Source organism: Anoplolepis gracilipes, chromosome 5 (genome assembly GCF_047496725.1).
Source record: "Anoplolepis gracilipes chromosome 5, ASM4749672v1, whole genome shotgun sequence".
Taxonomy (NCBI): Eukaryota; Metazoa; Arthropoda; class Insecta; order Hymenoptera; family Formicidae; genus Anoplolepis; species Anoplolepis gracilipes.
This window is the reverse complement of record NC_132974.1, coordinates 2,193,060-2,209,721: the sequence shown is the minus strand read 5'-3', so window position 1 is coordinate 2,209,721 and position 16,662 is coordinate 2,193,060. Positions and strand designations below refer to the sequence as shown.

Below are 16,662 nucleotides of genomic sequence, written 5' to 3'. Positions count from 1 at the left end.
GCCATTTGCGATCGATCATTACTTGCGTAACGGAATTAACGTGTGCGTGTAGCCATGTAATCTTGTACGAACAATGCGAGACCGCGATGGGATCCTAAACGATTCGCGTGAGGACGAGTGATCGATTGTGGCTGAGGCGAAACCCGCGAGCGCAGAAAACACTCCATTCTGTTCTTTGAAGAGATAATTATCAAGCTATTGCCTTGGATGTACGCAAAGAAAACTGAGTATGAAGAAGAATGCTTTTTGTCTGAGAATTACACGAGCTTTAACACGCACGAGTCTTGTAATACATAATTTATTATAATTTACAACGCATCAGTATTACAAGATGATATTTACATATTTTCAAATATCTTTTAATCGCTCTCCAGTCAATCTGTGATGATTCGAAAAATATATTATTCCTACATTTTCGCGGCAACTAATTTAAATAATATATGTGTTGCAGAGCAAAAAAAAAAAAAAAAATTAGCCGAAATACAGAGGGGATAACGTGGGTAGAATTTATTTCGAGAATAGATTTTTGAACGTCGTATGTATCCTACAAATAAAATATCTTCCAGAAGATCTATCCTTCGGTAAAGGACGATATGAAAGTGTGTTATACCGCACGCGTCACGATGCAATAACTCATGTTTCGCGCTTTATACCAGAAGCACCGAATGAAGAGATATTTCTCTGCATGCCGATCTATCATGTCTTACGTAATTTCGCGGCCAAGCAATCCACGTTGGTGTTATTACAATGTTCCGAACAGCTGTAACGAACGACAGCTTTTGAGCGGTTCGACTTACGACGTTTGATTGATTGAAAGGTTTGCGCGAACGAACACTTTCCGTACCGGATATCGACTTAGTTGATAATCGGCATCGAGGAAGGCTAAACAATCACGACAAAACGCTGATCCGGTCCCAATTTTCATCTTTACAAATCGCGCGTCGCGACTACATGTTGCGCAACAAATATACACGCGACACATAAACACTTGTGTTTGACACACACTGTAAATTATCGACACGCAGAGCATTCTAATAATTACTTTATAATCGCAACATTTTCTGACGTGCACGAAACATTGTAAATTTATTTACAACTTTTTCTTCTTTTATCGCGTCACTATGCATGCAATTTCAAAAAAAGTTGCAAAAATCGCATCATGTATATCTTTCATGTGTTTTATCAATAAATCCAATTCTTGTAATTATTAATAAAATATAAGTAAATATTATTACAAACAAATTTTCAATTATAATTCTAATGTAACGTTAATTTAAAGGGACTTAAAACAATTTTAATTGTTTAACTATTATAGTAATGCATTAGTATGCGCCATAATTGATAGAGTTAAAGTAGCTTTTATGAAGTGGAAGATAGTTCGTTTTCAACCTGGTTCACCAGACTTCCAATCGCTTTGAGTGTCGAGTGAAACGATGCTCGGTTTGTCACCAAACGCTTTCCGTCGTCAGCTAAATAATGACGCCCCGGCACAATGTTAAGCGACGATGAAAAGAGAAAACAGAGAGGCTCTTTTAGAGATCGCGAAAAGACGAATGAATCGCAGGAAGCGGCCAATCGACTCGACTGACAACCCACGAGACGCGCAAGTCCAAGTGACAAGTCGCGACACAAGTTTACTGACGTTATTGTCGGCGGCGTAATGAGCGCCGCGGTATGCATCGGCGATTATGCGCGGCAACGTCGGCAGTTTCACTGTAGCTTACGCTATTTTTTTCAAAGCTTTTCAAGCACAAGCGACAGGCACAATCACACTCGATAACCGCTTCATCATGCGAAAGCGTTCGCCCGCCCCATTTATGAACTCGACGCATTTTTACGTCGCGTTCTGTCCTACATTGTCGCTAATTCTGCGACATACAATGGTCACTTTTATATAATAGGAGGCATCAAAAATATTTTTGCTTTAGCCAGCATTGTCTAACAAATAAAAAATATTTAGTTTTAATTATATTTAAATTTCTTTCTCTCTCTCTCTCTCTTAAACTCTTCCCTCTAGTTGTAATTTTAGAAAGAATTAGAGAATCTCATCGTTTAAAATTTATTACATCTTAATTAAATAACTTTTTTTTTTAACTATTAAGTTTGTTATAAAGCTTATTGCGCATTGAAATAAAGAAAAAATATATCGGAAAATAAGAGGCCTTTTTTAAAAGTGCTTTGCAATCTATTTTAGATAATAGAATAAAATTATATGCAAAAATAAACAATCGTTAGAAGATTAATATCATAATTCCAACATATTTTATGTAGACAGTAGAACTTAAATGTGTTGAAATAATCGTGATATTCTTCGGAACTCTCTCGCAACTCTCTTGTTACACCAAATAGGTTTCTGCTAGCATGCTGAAACCCTATTAGAGCTAATCCTGTGGACGCGAAAAGACGTCACAAGCGGGGAATCATTCTTGTGCGCGTAACAAGCATGACGCAGGAAAGGATGTATTATGGCACATAATGATTATGCGAGAGCACGCGCAATCAGGCAACATTCTGCGCGTTTCTACCATTCGCGTGACTTCGTTCTTCTCGCGCGATACTCCTTTCAGACGCATAATACGGTATCGATGCAGCTTCGCCGCTACGTATCCTCCGTAATCGACGGAAAATTAAATTCCCTAATGATACGTGTAAGATGCCATTCTATATCGCAAGTGTACGTTAGGTAGGACGCACGGATTTCTTTGACCGGCTATCGAGCCATCTTTTCCAATCGATGTATCCTTCATAATTTGATGCCGGAATTGGATGCGCCTCTCGCATTTCATAACGGTTTCCGGCGCATTTCATTAAGCTATACGAAAAATACTGTAATTTGAGAGAAAGAGAACGAGAGAGAGAGAGAGAGAAAGAAATATGTACAATTTTTATTTTATTTACAATTGTTATCGAATTGTAATTTTCTGATAAATTAATTTCGAATTCATATTTTATTAACGATAATAATTAATGCTTTTTTTTTTTTTTTTTTTTTTTTTAAATAAGGTAAGAAAATAAAATACGATTATATATGTTCATTATAAACTAGACCAACCTTGTTTCGCGAATACACCTGGAGAACGTCCGTCCACCATCTAGTTTCTTCACGGCACGTTCCTTTGACGAAGGTCACACCCTCCGGCGAGGTTACAGCGAGACTGTAAGGATGCCCGGTTACGTCCTCGGCGGCGGCCACCTCCAGGACGCGGGTCATGTCGATCCTCGCCTGTGGCACCGTTTCGGGCTGTAACGATAAAAGGAAAAAAAATTAATGTTAAACAATTTATTATAAGAGGAAAGTGTTCTACTTCGCGGGACAAAGATTACGACGAATTAACGTAGCTGGCTGTATTCAAATTAAAGGAATCTTCAATCGCACGGATATCGCGATTTGCTTATGCAAAAACCGACGTAATAAGACATATGACATGGTGCATATTGTAAACATGTAACATGCAGAAATTTATGCGCAAAAATGTACATGGTAGTGATTACGTGTCATCTGTGTGTCATGTGTGTCCTCGCGCTTATTAAGCTACGTAACGTGAAGGGGACGAGATGGCAATCATCGACAGCAATGATGCATCGTGCCGCAGTGCGACGGTATTTTTATTACATTTGATCTCTTTTTTTTTTTTTTTTTTTTTTTTTTTTTTTCGTCGGTCATTTCGCGAAATTGCACGTGCATTACACTCGCATTTGGTCGATTGGGTTACACGAGACTCGCTGTACCGGAAACATATCATTTCAGCACGATAGGTGTGAGAGCAACCGGTCGCGGCAGCCAACCACGTATTTTCCCTCGGCCGTAAAAGTGGCATTGCCGCGGACGGCAGGAATGACGCCTTATTGCTATTCCACTTCGCTCCTCGTAAAACGAAAGTGAGTCCCATCGGTGTGATCGCGCAATTGCCGCCAATTTGAGGAGAGGGGAGCACGGGACACTAACGGGCGAAAGGGATATCGCGAAGGGAACGAGACGAGTATATGGGAGATGAGTTGCACGCTGATCAAAGCACAACCGTTCTGTGTGACTGCTGCGGGCATTTTACCGCGCAAAATGTACTTGGGAATGTCACCGCAATGCAATCGTCGGTACTTTACGGGAACGAGCCAATCTACCTGCGGACAGATCGCTCTCGCGCTGGAGATTGAGTAATACGCGAACTATGAAACGAGCAATAAAGACTAATGACTAAGTTTTTAGTGATAAATTGTACAATAAAGAAAGGGAATGAGTAACCTTGCGTCGTTATCGTAACTTGAATATAAATTATTTGCATCAAACGCAAATGTTTTCGAAAATGCTGCTTTAAAAAAAGAATTAAGAAATATTGCGTAACAGATATTTTTTTGAATATCGCATTGCTTTTCAAAAGACTTATGTTAGTAGTTAGTCTAGAAATTAGAAAAATAACAGATTCAATCGTATGTCACACAAAAATGTTCTAAACATGCCTGTCTAAAAAAAAGCAAAGATATTCATATCGTCGAGTATACGCACGCCGCGAAACAGCGTGCATAATTAAAAAAAAAAAACGCGTTCCACTGCAATTTTTCTCAGGCTCGAGCAGCGACATTATTCTTGAAACGCGAGAGGTTCATTTGCGCAGCGCATCTTATGCTTGGCGTTTTGCCGCGCCTACATATATTCTCCCTTTGCTGTCCTCTTGCCCTCACCGATCGCCGCTTGTGTTGGAATAATGCAAAAATTTGCATACGAAAAATTCCTCCGCTTATAGCCCGTTTAATTAATCGCGGAGAATGAGAGAGGTAGAAGCTCGCGCAGAAACGCCGGGAAAAAAATGTATAAACACAGAAAGTTCGCAACAAAAGAATGATAAAAATAATTAAAAGGTAATTTTTTTTGTTTATTTACTCTCCTTCTTCTTTCTTCAAAATTCAATTTTTCTACATTACGTAAAGGGATGAATCTCCCTCATATATAGCCTTCATGATACATCAATTTGCATTTCAAACAAAGATCAAAGAACTCTGGATTATTGTAAGAAAAGGTCGTGCGAAAAACACACGCCTGAGAAAATGTAAAAAATGTTAAACACTGTTCTCACATACTTGTCTCTATGGCAACGAAATGTGAAAGACTTTGCTCCCACCCTCTCCTCCCCGATAGATCGTAACTACGAGATTAACATAAATTTTTCTAAACAATAATAAAGCATCTAATATCGATAGAGGTAACACGACGTTTATAAATATTACATATTATGGAATTAAAATCATGATTATTCCGATTTGCGATGATTTGTACGCGATGCTCATCATTTGTTGCGAAAACGAGCGTAAAAAATTTAGATCTTTTTTTTGTCGGGGGTCACGCATTTCGCGTTAAGACCAAGGTATGCGTAAGGCTGTTATGTTCGCGCAGAACGGACAAGTGTGAAAGAAAATCCGTGACGCATTAAGTCCGCAGCGCGGCACGAGCCTCTATTAAGGCAACGCCGCTACCATATGCCCTCGGATTATGCTGGAAATGGACGAAGGGATGCGTCCAACTGGGCGATACATCACGGCCTATGTCCGCCGTTACATACACAAGACCGCCCTACTCACAGTTTTTGTTCGCTGGACGTGTTTATTGGCAAGAAGTGGGTCGGTTTTTTTGGTCAGCTTTCCGTCTGTTTATTAAAGAAAGAATGGATTGTATCATACAAAATTACTTCTACGATTTTGCATACGTGTTGAAAACGACTAATCATCTTAATCTTAGTGTGGGTTGTCGATAAACTTTTTCTGAAATTGTTACAGCAATATTATTGCGAAAATTAGTATGTATGTATTGATATTAATTAGTATATACATATATTGAATTAAATCTTACAGTATTATACAATAAAATGTAACAGTAGATTAGCCGGGTCGAAGCCAAGTGAACAAATATCAACAAATATCAGATTAAAAAAGCATTATTTAATTAATAACAAAAAAAATAATATTAATAATCACTCATTCGCTCTCATATTTGCTCGCTTGGTTTAAGGTAAATGAGATATCATGACCATTGATATTTAACATAATTAATTTTAATTCATATCGAATCTGTTTTTTTTTTTTTTTTCAGTGTCAACAAATGGGATAGAAAAATTCTTCAACAAAAGACAGCAATAAATAACTAAATTATTTTCCTATCTTATATTCAGAAAAGCATATAAGTCGAAAATATTGATTATAAAATAAAATGGTGTCGATCAGAAGCAGCGCAGATGAAGGTAAGCCTCAAAAATAAAAGAGGTGGTCTGTGATTCACGAAATCTGCTCCTCGGTTACATGGATCTTTCGTGACCTGATTGCGGTCTTACTGGTATACTGGAGGAGATAAGATCCACGTGGCTCTCATGTAAAACACGAGAGTTGTCGCGCCTCACGGTGGTCTTTTCGTCTCTCACGGCGCTTTTTCTTTTCGAGCTTCCTTTCCTGTCTACACATCCGTCTCTTTCACACCATAATATCTTTCCTGTCTACTTTTACTTCTCCCTGCAAGAGCAAATCTTCGTCATTGATCTTCTTCCTTTGCGACGTGCCGTGCAAACATAGCTGCAAGACTTTGCCAAACTGAGAACTACCGAAAGACCTCGTCTTCCAGTACCATACAATCTTCAAGGTCATTTCTGACGGACGTCTGGATTGCTCAGAATGACATAAGCATTTTCCAGACTGCCGTGTGCTTCGCTTCTTTGTTAACTTTACGTATTGTGATACGCTCGTAGTGATTCTTAACAACGCTATTGATCGACGTACATTCTTAATTCCCCAGAAAAATGTTGATTTCTCAGATGTAACTTTTCTAATCTAACTAGAAAAAATGTAATAAATTAAAACAGTAATATATAAAATGTATAAAACATTGCGTAGTTTATTACTGAGAAAAGATTCGTCGTTAATAATTTTCTAATTGTAAGTGGACAGCAGCTCGTTTCTTGTTTCTACCACTGATTTCTCCTATTATCATTCCAAGAATGAACGAGACATCTGTCAAGCATGTAACGTCAAAATGTTGGCAATGTGATTTTGAAATATGGTATGATTTAGATAAGATGAATTTAGGAAAGATCTATCTGAGGTATCCATTTTTTTATAAGAATTCTCAATAAAAAGTTTCTTATTTAGTACACATTTTGTTACATTATAAATGTTGAAAACTAATCGACGTTTAAAATGTCACACAATTATTATTATATTAACACGCAAACTGAGAGTGATAACTGAATAAATCTTCTTCATTTTATAAAGCCAAGTATATATCGACTTCTGCCGCAGTAGATGGAATCCACCGTCATAACTTGATATGACTTTGCACATTCCGTTCCAAAACTCTTGATCAAATGGAACTGGTCGAACGGCATTAAGTGTTTATTGGAATATCGACTAGCGATACGCGCGTGCGTGTAAGGAGCTATATATTTATATGTCGATAATTGCCGAAGCCTCGTTAATTGCTCCATTCGTAAAGTGCATACCTTGAGGCATTAATTTGTCGGCCGTCGATGTTCGCGTAGTTATTCTCGGCTCTTGATCTTATCCACCCTCTTCTCTTTCCTTCGAGACTAGACTTGTCTGGAAAATCAACAGGAGTCTCATCGTCAGGAAACACGGAACGATCCGGTAACTTTTCAACGACGGGAAACAGGTCCTACTACTGCACGTATCTTGCTAATGTTTGTATCGCGAACGGAAAAGATCGATAAAACTGAAAACCATCAGACTGCACGGGAAGCTACCGACAGCTCAGATACATTTGCAGAAACTAAAAATTTATAATGGTCTTATTGCTGTTGATAAAATAATCTAATGACGATCGTTACATGCGTCGCAACAGCCATTATGCGCAATTAAAGCATCGTCGATCTTTAAAATTATGTTCGAGTCGTCCGCAATTGTATAAAAGCAATTGTAAATCGATATTATTGAATGACATTGATTTAAAGAGAAAAATGTAATAGTTAGTGCAATTTTCTCGAAGAATCGAGAAGAACAAAGGCTAGAAGAATGATTAGAAATACCATCGGGCCCTCTTTTCTCGCACGGCGATTCCTCCCCCAACGACGTGACGGAATGCATGAGAATGCGTGAGATGGATCTTATATTCTCTGAATATCAACGCACGATGTGTTGCGTATCATGTGTGGACGAGAGAAGGTGATTCGTTGCCTACCTCTTTGAAGGGAATCTTCAAATTGAAGCCGCATGGCAGAATTGTATATGCGTTTGTAAGATATAAGAGAAAATCTATTCCCCTGTCCTTGCGAAGCATTCGTATTGTATGATTTACAATTCTTTTTTAATATAAAGATATCAAATAAAATCGCGCAGATATGTCAACAAATTAAATAAAAAAATTATTTCTAAACCGTTTTAAATCTATATTTTTTCAAAAATTCACAACAGTCGAGAGTAAGAAAAATTTATTTTTAATATATAAATTATTCTTTTTAAACAAATATGTAATTTGTAGAAATAAATTTTTTTAAACACGCAATATAAAGATATCGAGAAATCGATACATCTTTTTTTAATTTTTATCAATGCAATAATCAAATTATATAAGGTTAAAATAAACATTCTCGTCTGGGAAAAATAAAGATTGAGGAAAAAAAAAAAAAAAAAATGACGATTAAATCGTTGTCGGGAAAAATAAGAACATCGTTTAGAAACAGCGATCGTTTAAGAAAACATCCTAAAGGCGGAGTACCAGCGGAGCAAGACTATCTACGATCAGCTGGCGGTGGGCTCGTCCGTCCGTACCGATTCAACGTCCGCTTTCAATTAGCTGTCGTATGGGTGATCCGCAAACTCGCGCGCGCGCGAGTCGGTCGACCGCCGTGTAATCACCCGCCAGTCATCAACGGGAATACGATTTCTCGATGATTACCGACGGAACGCAACGGAGGGATCGCAGCGGGATCGGAGAGAAAGGAGCATCCGAAGAATCGCGGGGCACTGAGAAAGAAAGAAAGAAAAAATGCAACGACGGAGAAAACGAAGGGCAGGAGGAGAGGGCGATGAAGGGAAAAGAAATAGGGAAGATGAAAGAGGGCGATCGCGGCCGTTGGTTATAGCTCCCGACGCGAAATATCTCGATAACGTACGATCCACAATAACTCTCACAATAACTCTCTGTCTCATTGTTTCTCTTCCGCTCCTTCTGATATCCGGGCTGAATTATACAAGAGACGAGCCTGGTCGGACGCGCCGCGCCGCGCCGTGAAAGGCACCTTAGCTAATAACTCGGCGAGTTGATTACCTACCATGATTCGCAATTGAAACTCGCGGACGCCGATAACAAAGCCGCCACAGACGGCTCGAATGCCGTCCTGCCGTCTTCGAGGGGGTACGTCGGCTATTCCGGGTAAAAAGAAGAGTGGCGGCTTTCTATCCTTAACGACCGATTTATTATGTTTTGCAGATTGAGGTCGCTTTGATATCGTCTTGAACGGCATTGATTGGATATCAATAGTTTATTTATTTGAAAGTGCCGCTACGCTCGAGCTGTAATTGATGCAGAGACTCTAACTCTTGTGTAAAATTAAATGCGACAATTATCAAGAAATGCGATAGCCTCTCGCGCTCTATCAAGTAATTAAAGTTTAAATTAAGAACTTTTTTGTGAATAATAAAAAAAAGAGATACATGTTATTGTATATTTCTTCCGAAACGAGATGGTATATTGTTGAAACTAATTAAATGCATATTTTGAATAAAAAGTCATCTCTTGTACACAATAGATTAAAATGTATAATATAATAATAATCTGTATATTATAGATTAGATTGTTATATAAAAGAAAAAAAAAAATAAATATATACATATTTATATAGAATTATATAAAAAATATAGCTAAATCATAAAAAGATTCGTTCGATTTTGTTCAATTATACATTATACAGTAGTACGTATGTATTAGTACATGTATTTAAATATTATTTTATTCAAGAAATAAAAAACTTACTTGCGTAAACTACCACTACATATATAAAACGCAACAAAACACTTAACCTGTGCAATAAATTATTTAATGATGGTATATTTATTGATTTTATGCGACTATTAGGTTTACTTCGGCGAGCTATTGCTGCAATATTCTTTCTTATGTTCCTTGAGTTATATGTATCTGTCATTATTTCTTGTTGACTGCTTCAGGCGACGTGTCCCGGATCGCATTAACATCTATCCATCAATTTATCCCAGCTTCGTTCGCTAGAGATAATTCGCGGCACCTTCTTGGCTGAAATGCCCATTTCTCGAGGTATTCATATACACAGACGCCGCTTGAAAATATTGCTATGTGATCGAAGTAACCCCTGTGATTGAAAAATCGACAGACGCTCACGGTGTCGACGCGCGTGATTTGTAAACTCCGCCGTAACTTGCACCATAATTTTCACAGAAAATCAAGCCCAGCTCTCATCATCTCTTCGATGGATCGACCGATTACTTAGTATCTCGCGCACGTGTATTTTCGTCATCGAGATAGAATGATAATTCGCATCGCGGTGATCGGCACCTTGTCGACCTCGCAAGGGTCTTTAATAGCCGCGATCTTTCCTATCGACATGCGCGACGATGGAGATTTCGCAATTAATAAATTATGTTAATAAATCGAGATGTCCAAGATATAAAGAATGGCGGGAGAAGACAAAGAAAAGAGAGATGCGCGCGCGTTCTCTCGACGGCGATGAGTTTTGCGGCGACATTCGCGCAGCGCGATGCAGCGTTCGCAATTAAATTAATGACCTGATGTCTTTATTAATTGACCTCGCCCCGGTTACAGATTGCGGCCATTATCAAAGCCGACCGCGTAGTGGCTGCTTTCATTACCGGACGGCGCGGAGGCTGCGGAAGATCGGCATTAACCGTCGCCGCCTAGATTAAGTACCCCTCTGACTAATCTGGGACGACGAGGCAACGCGGTGACGCGATTGAAAGAGCGAAATAATACACGGAAATTGGGACTCGAGAGGCGGCGAAAAATAATTTTCTTCCTACCTATAATATGTATATGTCTCGTCATCGTCGGCGGTTGCGTCACTAAGCGGCAGTTTGGCGTTTCTCTACTCTTCTTCTTCCAGCTCGATTGAACGTGTGTTTAATTAAAACATGTAGTTTCGCATCGCTTCGAATAATCTCACTTGGAATGTGAGGCCGGTGCTGCCGGCCGATCTCACTCTTTCCGCTCTATGGACTGAATGAAACGCGTAACATTGTCCTTGAGTTGCAGCCTTTCTGTTCTGCTCGTTGCAACATCCACGTTTATATTCCATTTGGTATAGTATCGGCAATTATCTCTCTATATGTAAGATAAATCGATAGCAAAACACTTGTTACTCACTCGAACAACAATGTCAAATAAGGAGAATCATAAGTAAGATATTAAGCAAAAAATAAATTTTAATATGAATTCAGAAATCATATGCGTGAATAATCAATGTCAAGGCATCAATGTCTGCATCATCATCAATCTTTTTTATTTGTCATTAATTAAATATATTCTATTATCGCGTTAGTTTCTCATTTCTTATTTTATTATATATATATATATATATATCTTACGCAATGTTATTATATTTGAGTACTTTAAATAATTCTATATATATATTATACCTATATTAACAAATATACATACATTTCAGAATGGGACGATAAATGGATCTATGCATCTCCGAAAGCGTAAAGCTGACATATCGCGTCTGACGATTCTATCACGGGTGTCGCGCTAATGTTACGTCTGAAGATTTACTTGGAACGCAAATAGCATGACGATAATCGTTCAAAGTGACACGAACATTCGCTTATCTCCGTAGCGAGGAGATTAATGCACGGCTCGAGAGTAGAGGTGCCGTAGGTGCTGTAGATGCTTAAGTTAATAACGTTCGCTAGCAATAATAGTGTGCCACCGCCAGAGGATTATGAAATAATCTCGCGACTATAATAGTCGCACGCTCGAACAGAACGCAATGTTGAAATGTCAGTGCTTAAGTTAATTAAAAGGCTGTAATTAAGTAAGTACGATGACGGTGGAAAACCATTCTTTCTCGAAGCCTTCCAGAATTTCAGGATCGTGCGATCCGGGATTGATTTGTCGGTTATGTTGGCAACTAATTTGCGATTATGATTAATGCAGTTACAACGATGTCTAAACACCAATAATTACTCTTCTTGACTGGCCATTTATTTTCATATACACATCGCGAAAATAATAGAGGAAAAATCGTACATGTTGAGAAGAGATAAAATAACCGCAAAATATAAGTAATTATTGTCATCCATATATATTATATAAGCTAAGAGTATAAATCAAATTATTTAAATAAATATATTTTAAAGTTTTTTGCTATTTTTCAATTATTAGCAAACTAAATCAAAAAAGGAAAGCAATATTGAAGTAAAAAATATTCCAGCATTATAAGATATAATTAACAACAAACGTAATTGACGTAAATGTACTAAAATTGTACTTTCAAAAGAAATAACAAACTCTTTCATAATATCTACTGAACATCAAAGGAATCGCGATTATTAAATGTTCTTAACTTAATTGTAATAAGCTACACTTAACAGAAATAAAAACCTAACATCTGATAAAAATATCTGCTTAAATTCAAAGACTATTCCCTGTCCCAATCCCGTTTATCGATTCGTCTCCTTCATGATCCGCGGATGATGATCGAAGGAGGTCGATCATCACGGCGAGATCGGCCAGTCACCTTTTCCAGGGAGAGGTCCGTTCGAAGCGTGGAACATCGTTAACCTTTGAGATCATCTTCGAGGTGGAGCGTAGTGCACGCGACGCGCGCGCACACATACACTCTCACCTCCATCGCAAAAACATACAGACACACATGCAACATACATAATGTCGCCTCCTCGCGCGCTCGCTCGATGCATTCCGCGCGGATGACTTCCCCCTTAGGGGTACGAGAGAAGTAACGGGATCGAGGAATCGATTTCGCTGAGAAGATCGAAGGTCCTTCGAGAGATTCGATTCGATCTCGCGGAATGGCGAAGGTCGCCGCGAGGGGAAAGGGCCTTATGAATTATCGCGTGGCATCGGGATCGGCACGACGACGCTGAATCAAGTGATTACGACAGTTGGGAGAGACTCTTCCATCTGGCAAATCGTCGAACGATGTCGATAAAGGGTTCGAAACGAATCACAACTTTATATTATTCATATTCGCATACTTCCTGTTACGATAAAATGTCTAGTATAGCTTCATTTAAACAACTATACGAGACAATTCTCGGTTAATTTATTGTCAGTTAATTTTTTTTTACGCTATAGTGTCAAAAAATATTTTTTTTAATATAATATTTATAATATAACATTGATTAATTAATGTTGAAGACTTTTATGATTTTAAATTTTTTTATAAAAGTAAAAAGGGCCATACCTCATACTATGACTGTGTCTTTTTTGATGATGTATATACGTGGCTGCAAGAATCGAGCATTGGAAACTTGCATTTGTGCAACAACGATGCTTAGCGCGTAGAAGAACCCGCGTACAAATATAGAGATAAATCTAGATCATAAACAATCGTACCACGGTAACAGATGTCTGTAACTGCTTCCCTTACTGGTCGCTCATAACGCAACATCCGGTGCCTGTGGCTATGGAGCGCCGTGTTCCAATGGATCCAAAGAAATTGATTTCATACATTTTGTACCGTGAGCGTGTTGCATGTTGTGTCGGCGATCAAGCCTGCAAATATCGCGGCTCGCCTTCTTTTTCCCACCCTCTTAGTTATTTCGTTATATATGTATTTCGTGGCACTTCTAAAAATTATGCGCGTCCGCCAAGCTGTCACAACACATGAAATAATGTTTCCTCTTCGTAAAATTGTATTTTACACAGAAGTTCTATAAGCAAAAAATTTCTATATAATAGATTAAATTATTTAATTAAATTTTAAATTAATAATATTCATATTGTAAATAGATAGATATTATTAATCATATAGATTCCTGAATTTTTTAATATTTTTAAAACGTTTAAGATAATCTCTGATAAAATATATCCTGTACCGTGATAGTTTATAAATCACATACAACTTTGTATATTTGATACAAAAGCCAGTCGGCTTTCGAAAACACTCGAATATACTCCGGTAAAATCTATCGAAGTCGAGATATAATACCGTGTAACTAGCTTTCTCTCCGTGACGTTAATGCATGTAATCAATATCTTGTGATATTATCATAAATCCTGCATTCTCTTTGCACGTAGCTATAGTTGATGAGCCGTGTAGCTGCGACGCGACTCGAAACTGGCAATGATAATAAGAATAAGAGATCAGAATAAGGGATTCAGCAATAGATATGACGCACTCGAGTCTCAATTACCAATCGCGGATTGGTCATCAGTCGACGTCCGGAATTGCTCGCGAGTTCCGACGTGGACTTACAATCTTGTTACATAACGTACATCACTGCAATATATAAGATATACTCCAACATTGCAACAATATCATAGTAATATCAACTAATCGTTTGCATGGCCGGTAGAAGTTATTTCCGCTCGATGCAATCTAACCATCCATTCGTCAATGCAATTGAACCATCCAACCGAATGTAAAACTGTTTAGAGGAATAAATTCTTGCATATAAACACATTTTCTTTTTTTTACCTCTTGGCTTCTTATCACGATGGCGCGACATTGTATAATTAGATTGTTTTAAAATATTGCGATACAAATATTTTTTAAAATAGATAATGCGCGATTAAAAATCTATAATCTATTCTTTCTTAGCTTTACTGTTTTATACAAATCCAAGAAAATTGATTTTTATTTAGAAATATCTGGCAAACATAGAGGGCCAACATTATCGCTGTCTTTTTTAAATTAACTGAAGAAAGCAAAAACATGTTAACCTGCCATCAAAGGAAAAAAATGCACTTTTGTAATTTCACATATTTTTACAAAATGAAAAAAAGATCATTAAACAAACAAAAAATCTACCGTTTTGTGTCTCTCTCTTTTTTTCAGACTCAAAAAAATTTCCTTTGAAAAAACTATTATCCTATTCAAGATCGCTTGTTATTTCATAATAGGAGAAAAAGATGGATTGTGGAAAGTGATCCTAAGATTAATGTAAGTGTACATGTTTGCAATTATAAGCGCGCGTGCGTACGAATCCCGGAAGAAAGGCGTGCACGTGCGACATACGTAATCTCAAGCGGTATGCATCGTCGTAAGAGATCCACGACTATGAGAGATTCCAACCGTTTTGTTTCCAAGCGGTTTTAACGAAGTAACGATCTCTAGAGAGGCTCTCTTCTGGTCTTTCCGCGTAGCCGATAAACTTTGACCATTAAAGATTTTCATTGCTTCCGGATAGAAACCGACGAAAGTCCGAAGATAGCACATGTGCGCATCCCGTGCGCATTTAAAATTGCGATATCCCGAAATAACGAAACCCTATCTTTCCTATCCGCGTCTCATTAAAGTGCTTCCCTTAAAAATTTTAATTTGCCAGATACAACTGTGAGTAAATTACAAATTAAAAAATTATAAAAGAGAAAATGTTCTATGTAATAAAAAGTGTTACATTGAAATTTTCTAACTTGTTCGCTTTCGTGTCGGTCATCGAAATGCATTCTCGGCGGGTTAAAATACGTCGCTCTCTATAAAAGCATGTACACATATATACACACACACACACGAGTGTACGTATATTCATTATATGATGGAATGCCAACGATGTCCAATACGCGATATACCGGATGGTGCACGATGCACGAAAGCCAAGTGCAGGCTCGTTGCTCAAGTGGTACATACATACGTACTACGCGAGGCTACATAAATATGTTACGTATGATGGGTACCCCTGTGTGGTACACGTGTGATGCGTGCTCATACATACGTACGTGCGCTCATATATATGTCCGATACGTATGTACGTTTCCTGGTTGCTCTTCATGGGTTGGGCATGTCGTAATCGCAAGCATGCAACCAACACGCACATCGATATCGCAGAGCGAGGCATTTAATTTTGACATCGGTTATAACTTCTATAGTTAGTTGGGGGTTGGCCACGGGGATGAGGGACGCGCTATCGTAATCTCGACCGCGAAATTAACGCCGGAGCAGAGCGCGATTAAATACGCGCTACAGAATACAACTGCTCCCATCTCCTTCCCCCTCTCTCCTCAAACGGCTATATCCGCAGTTCGATGAAAATTTTTTCAAATCAGATTTACGTACTTGCCTCTAATCAACATGCCTTAAAGAAATGGTCAATAATTATACCACAGTAACTATTTGCCGTTCGATGTTAGACTAATTGCACCATATACGCAATCTCGCTCGTGCAATGATTTAGTCTGGAGAGGAAAAGGAACCAATTATTCTCAACTACTATAGTTGAATAGCTTCCTATTCGCAGCGCACATTTTAACAGCGTATATAAAGTAGATATGTACGATTATATATCGTATAAAAACAAATTTCGTTAATAAAATACATTTGTTTAAACTCTTCGAAGTCGAGAGATAATTGCAAGAAGAACGTATAATAATATCGGACTGATTGTGTTTTAGCTGCCATTAATGTTGTTTGAAATAACTCTTCGCTAGTGAATTGCGTTGATACACGTGGAAGCCACGATCGAAATGAAAGCGCAAACTACACGAAACCATGATCTTCT

The 16,662-nt window shown here is 38.1% G+C and overlaps 1 protein-coding gene across 3 annotated transcripts in view; it reads right to left on the bottom strand.

Moving 5' to 3' along the window:
* The window catches only part of Osp (myosin phosphatase Rho interacting protein outspread), a 163,828-nt gene that overhangs the window by 15,295 nt on the left and 131,871 nt on the right, over positions 1–16,662 (bottom strand). For all 3 annotated transcript variants that reach the window (XM_072892505.1, XM_072892506.1, XM_072892504.1), the window contains one exon: positions 3,053–3,241. In XM_072892505.1, the coding sequence (XP_072748606.1) occupies positions 3,053–3,241 (189 nt within the window). The remainder of the gene's footprint in view (positions 1–3,052; positions 3,242–16,662) is intronic.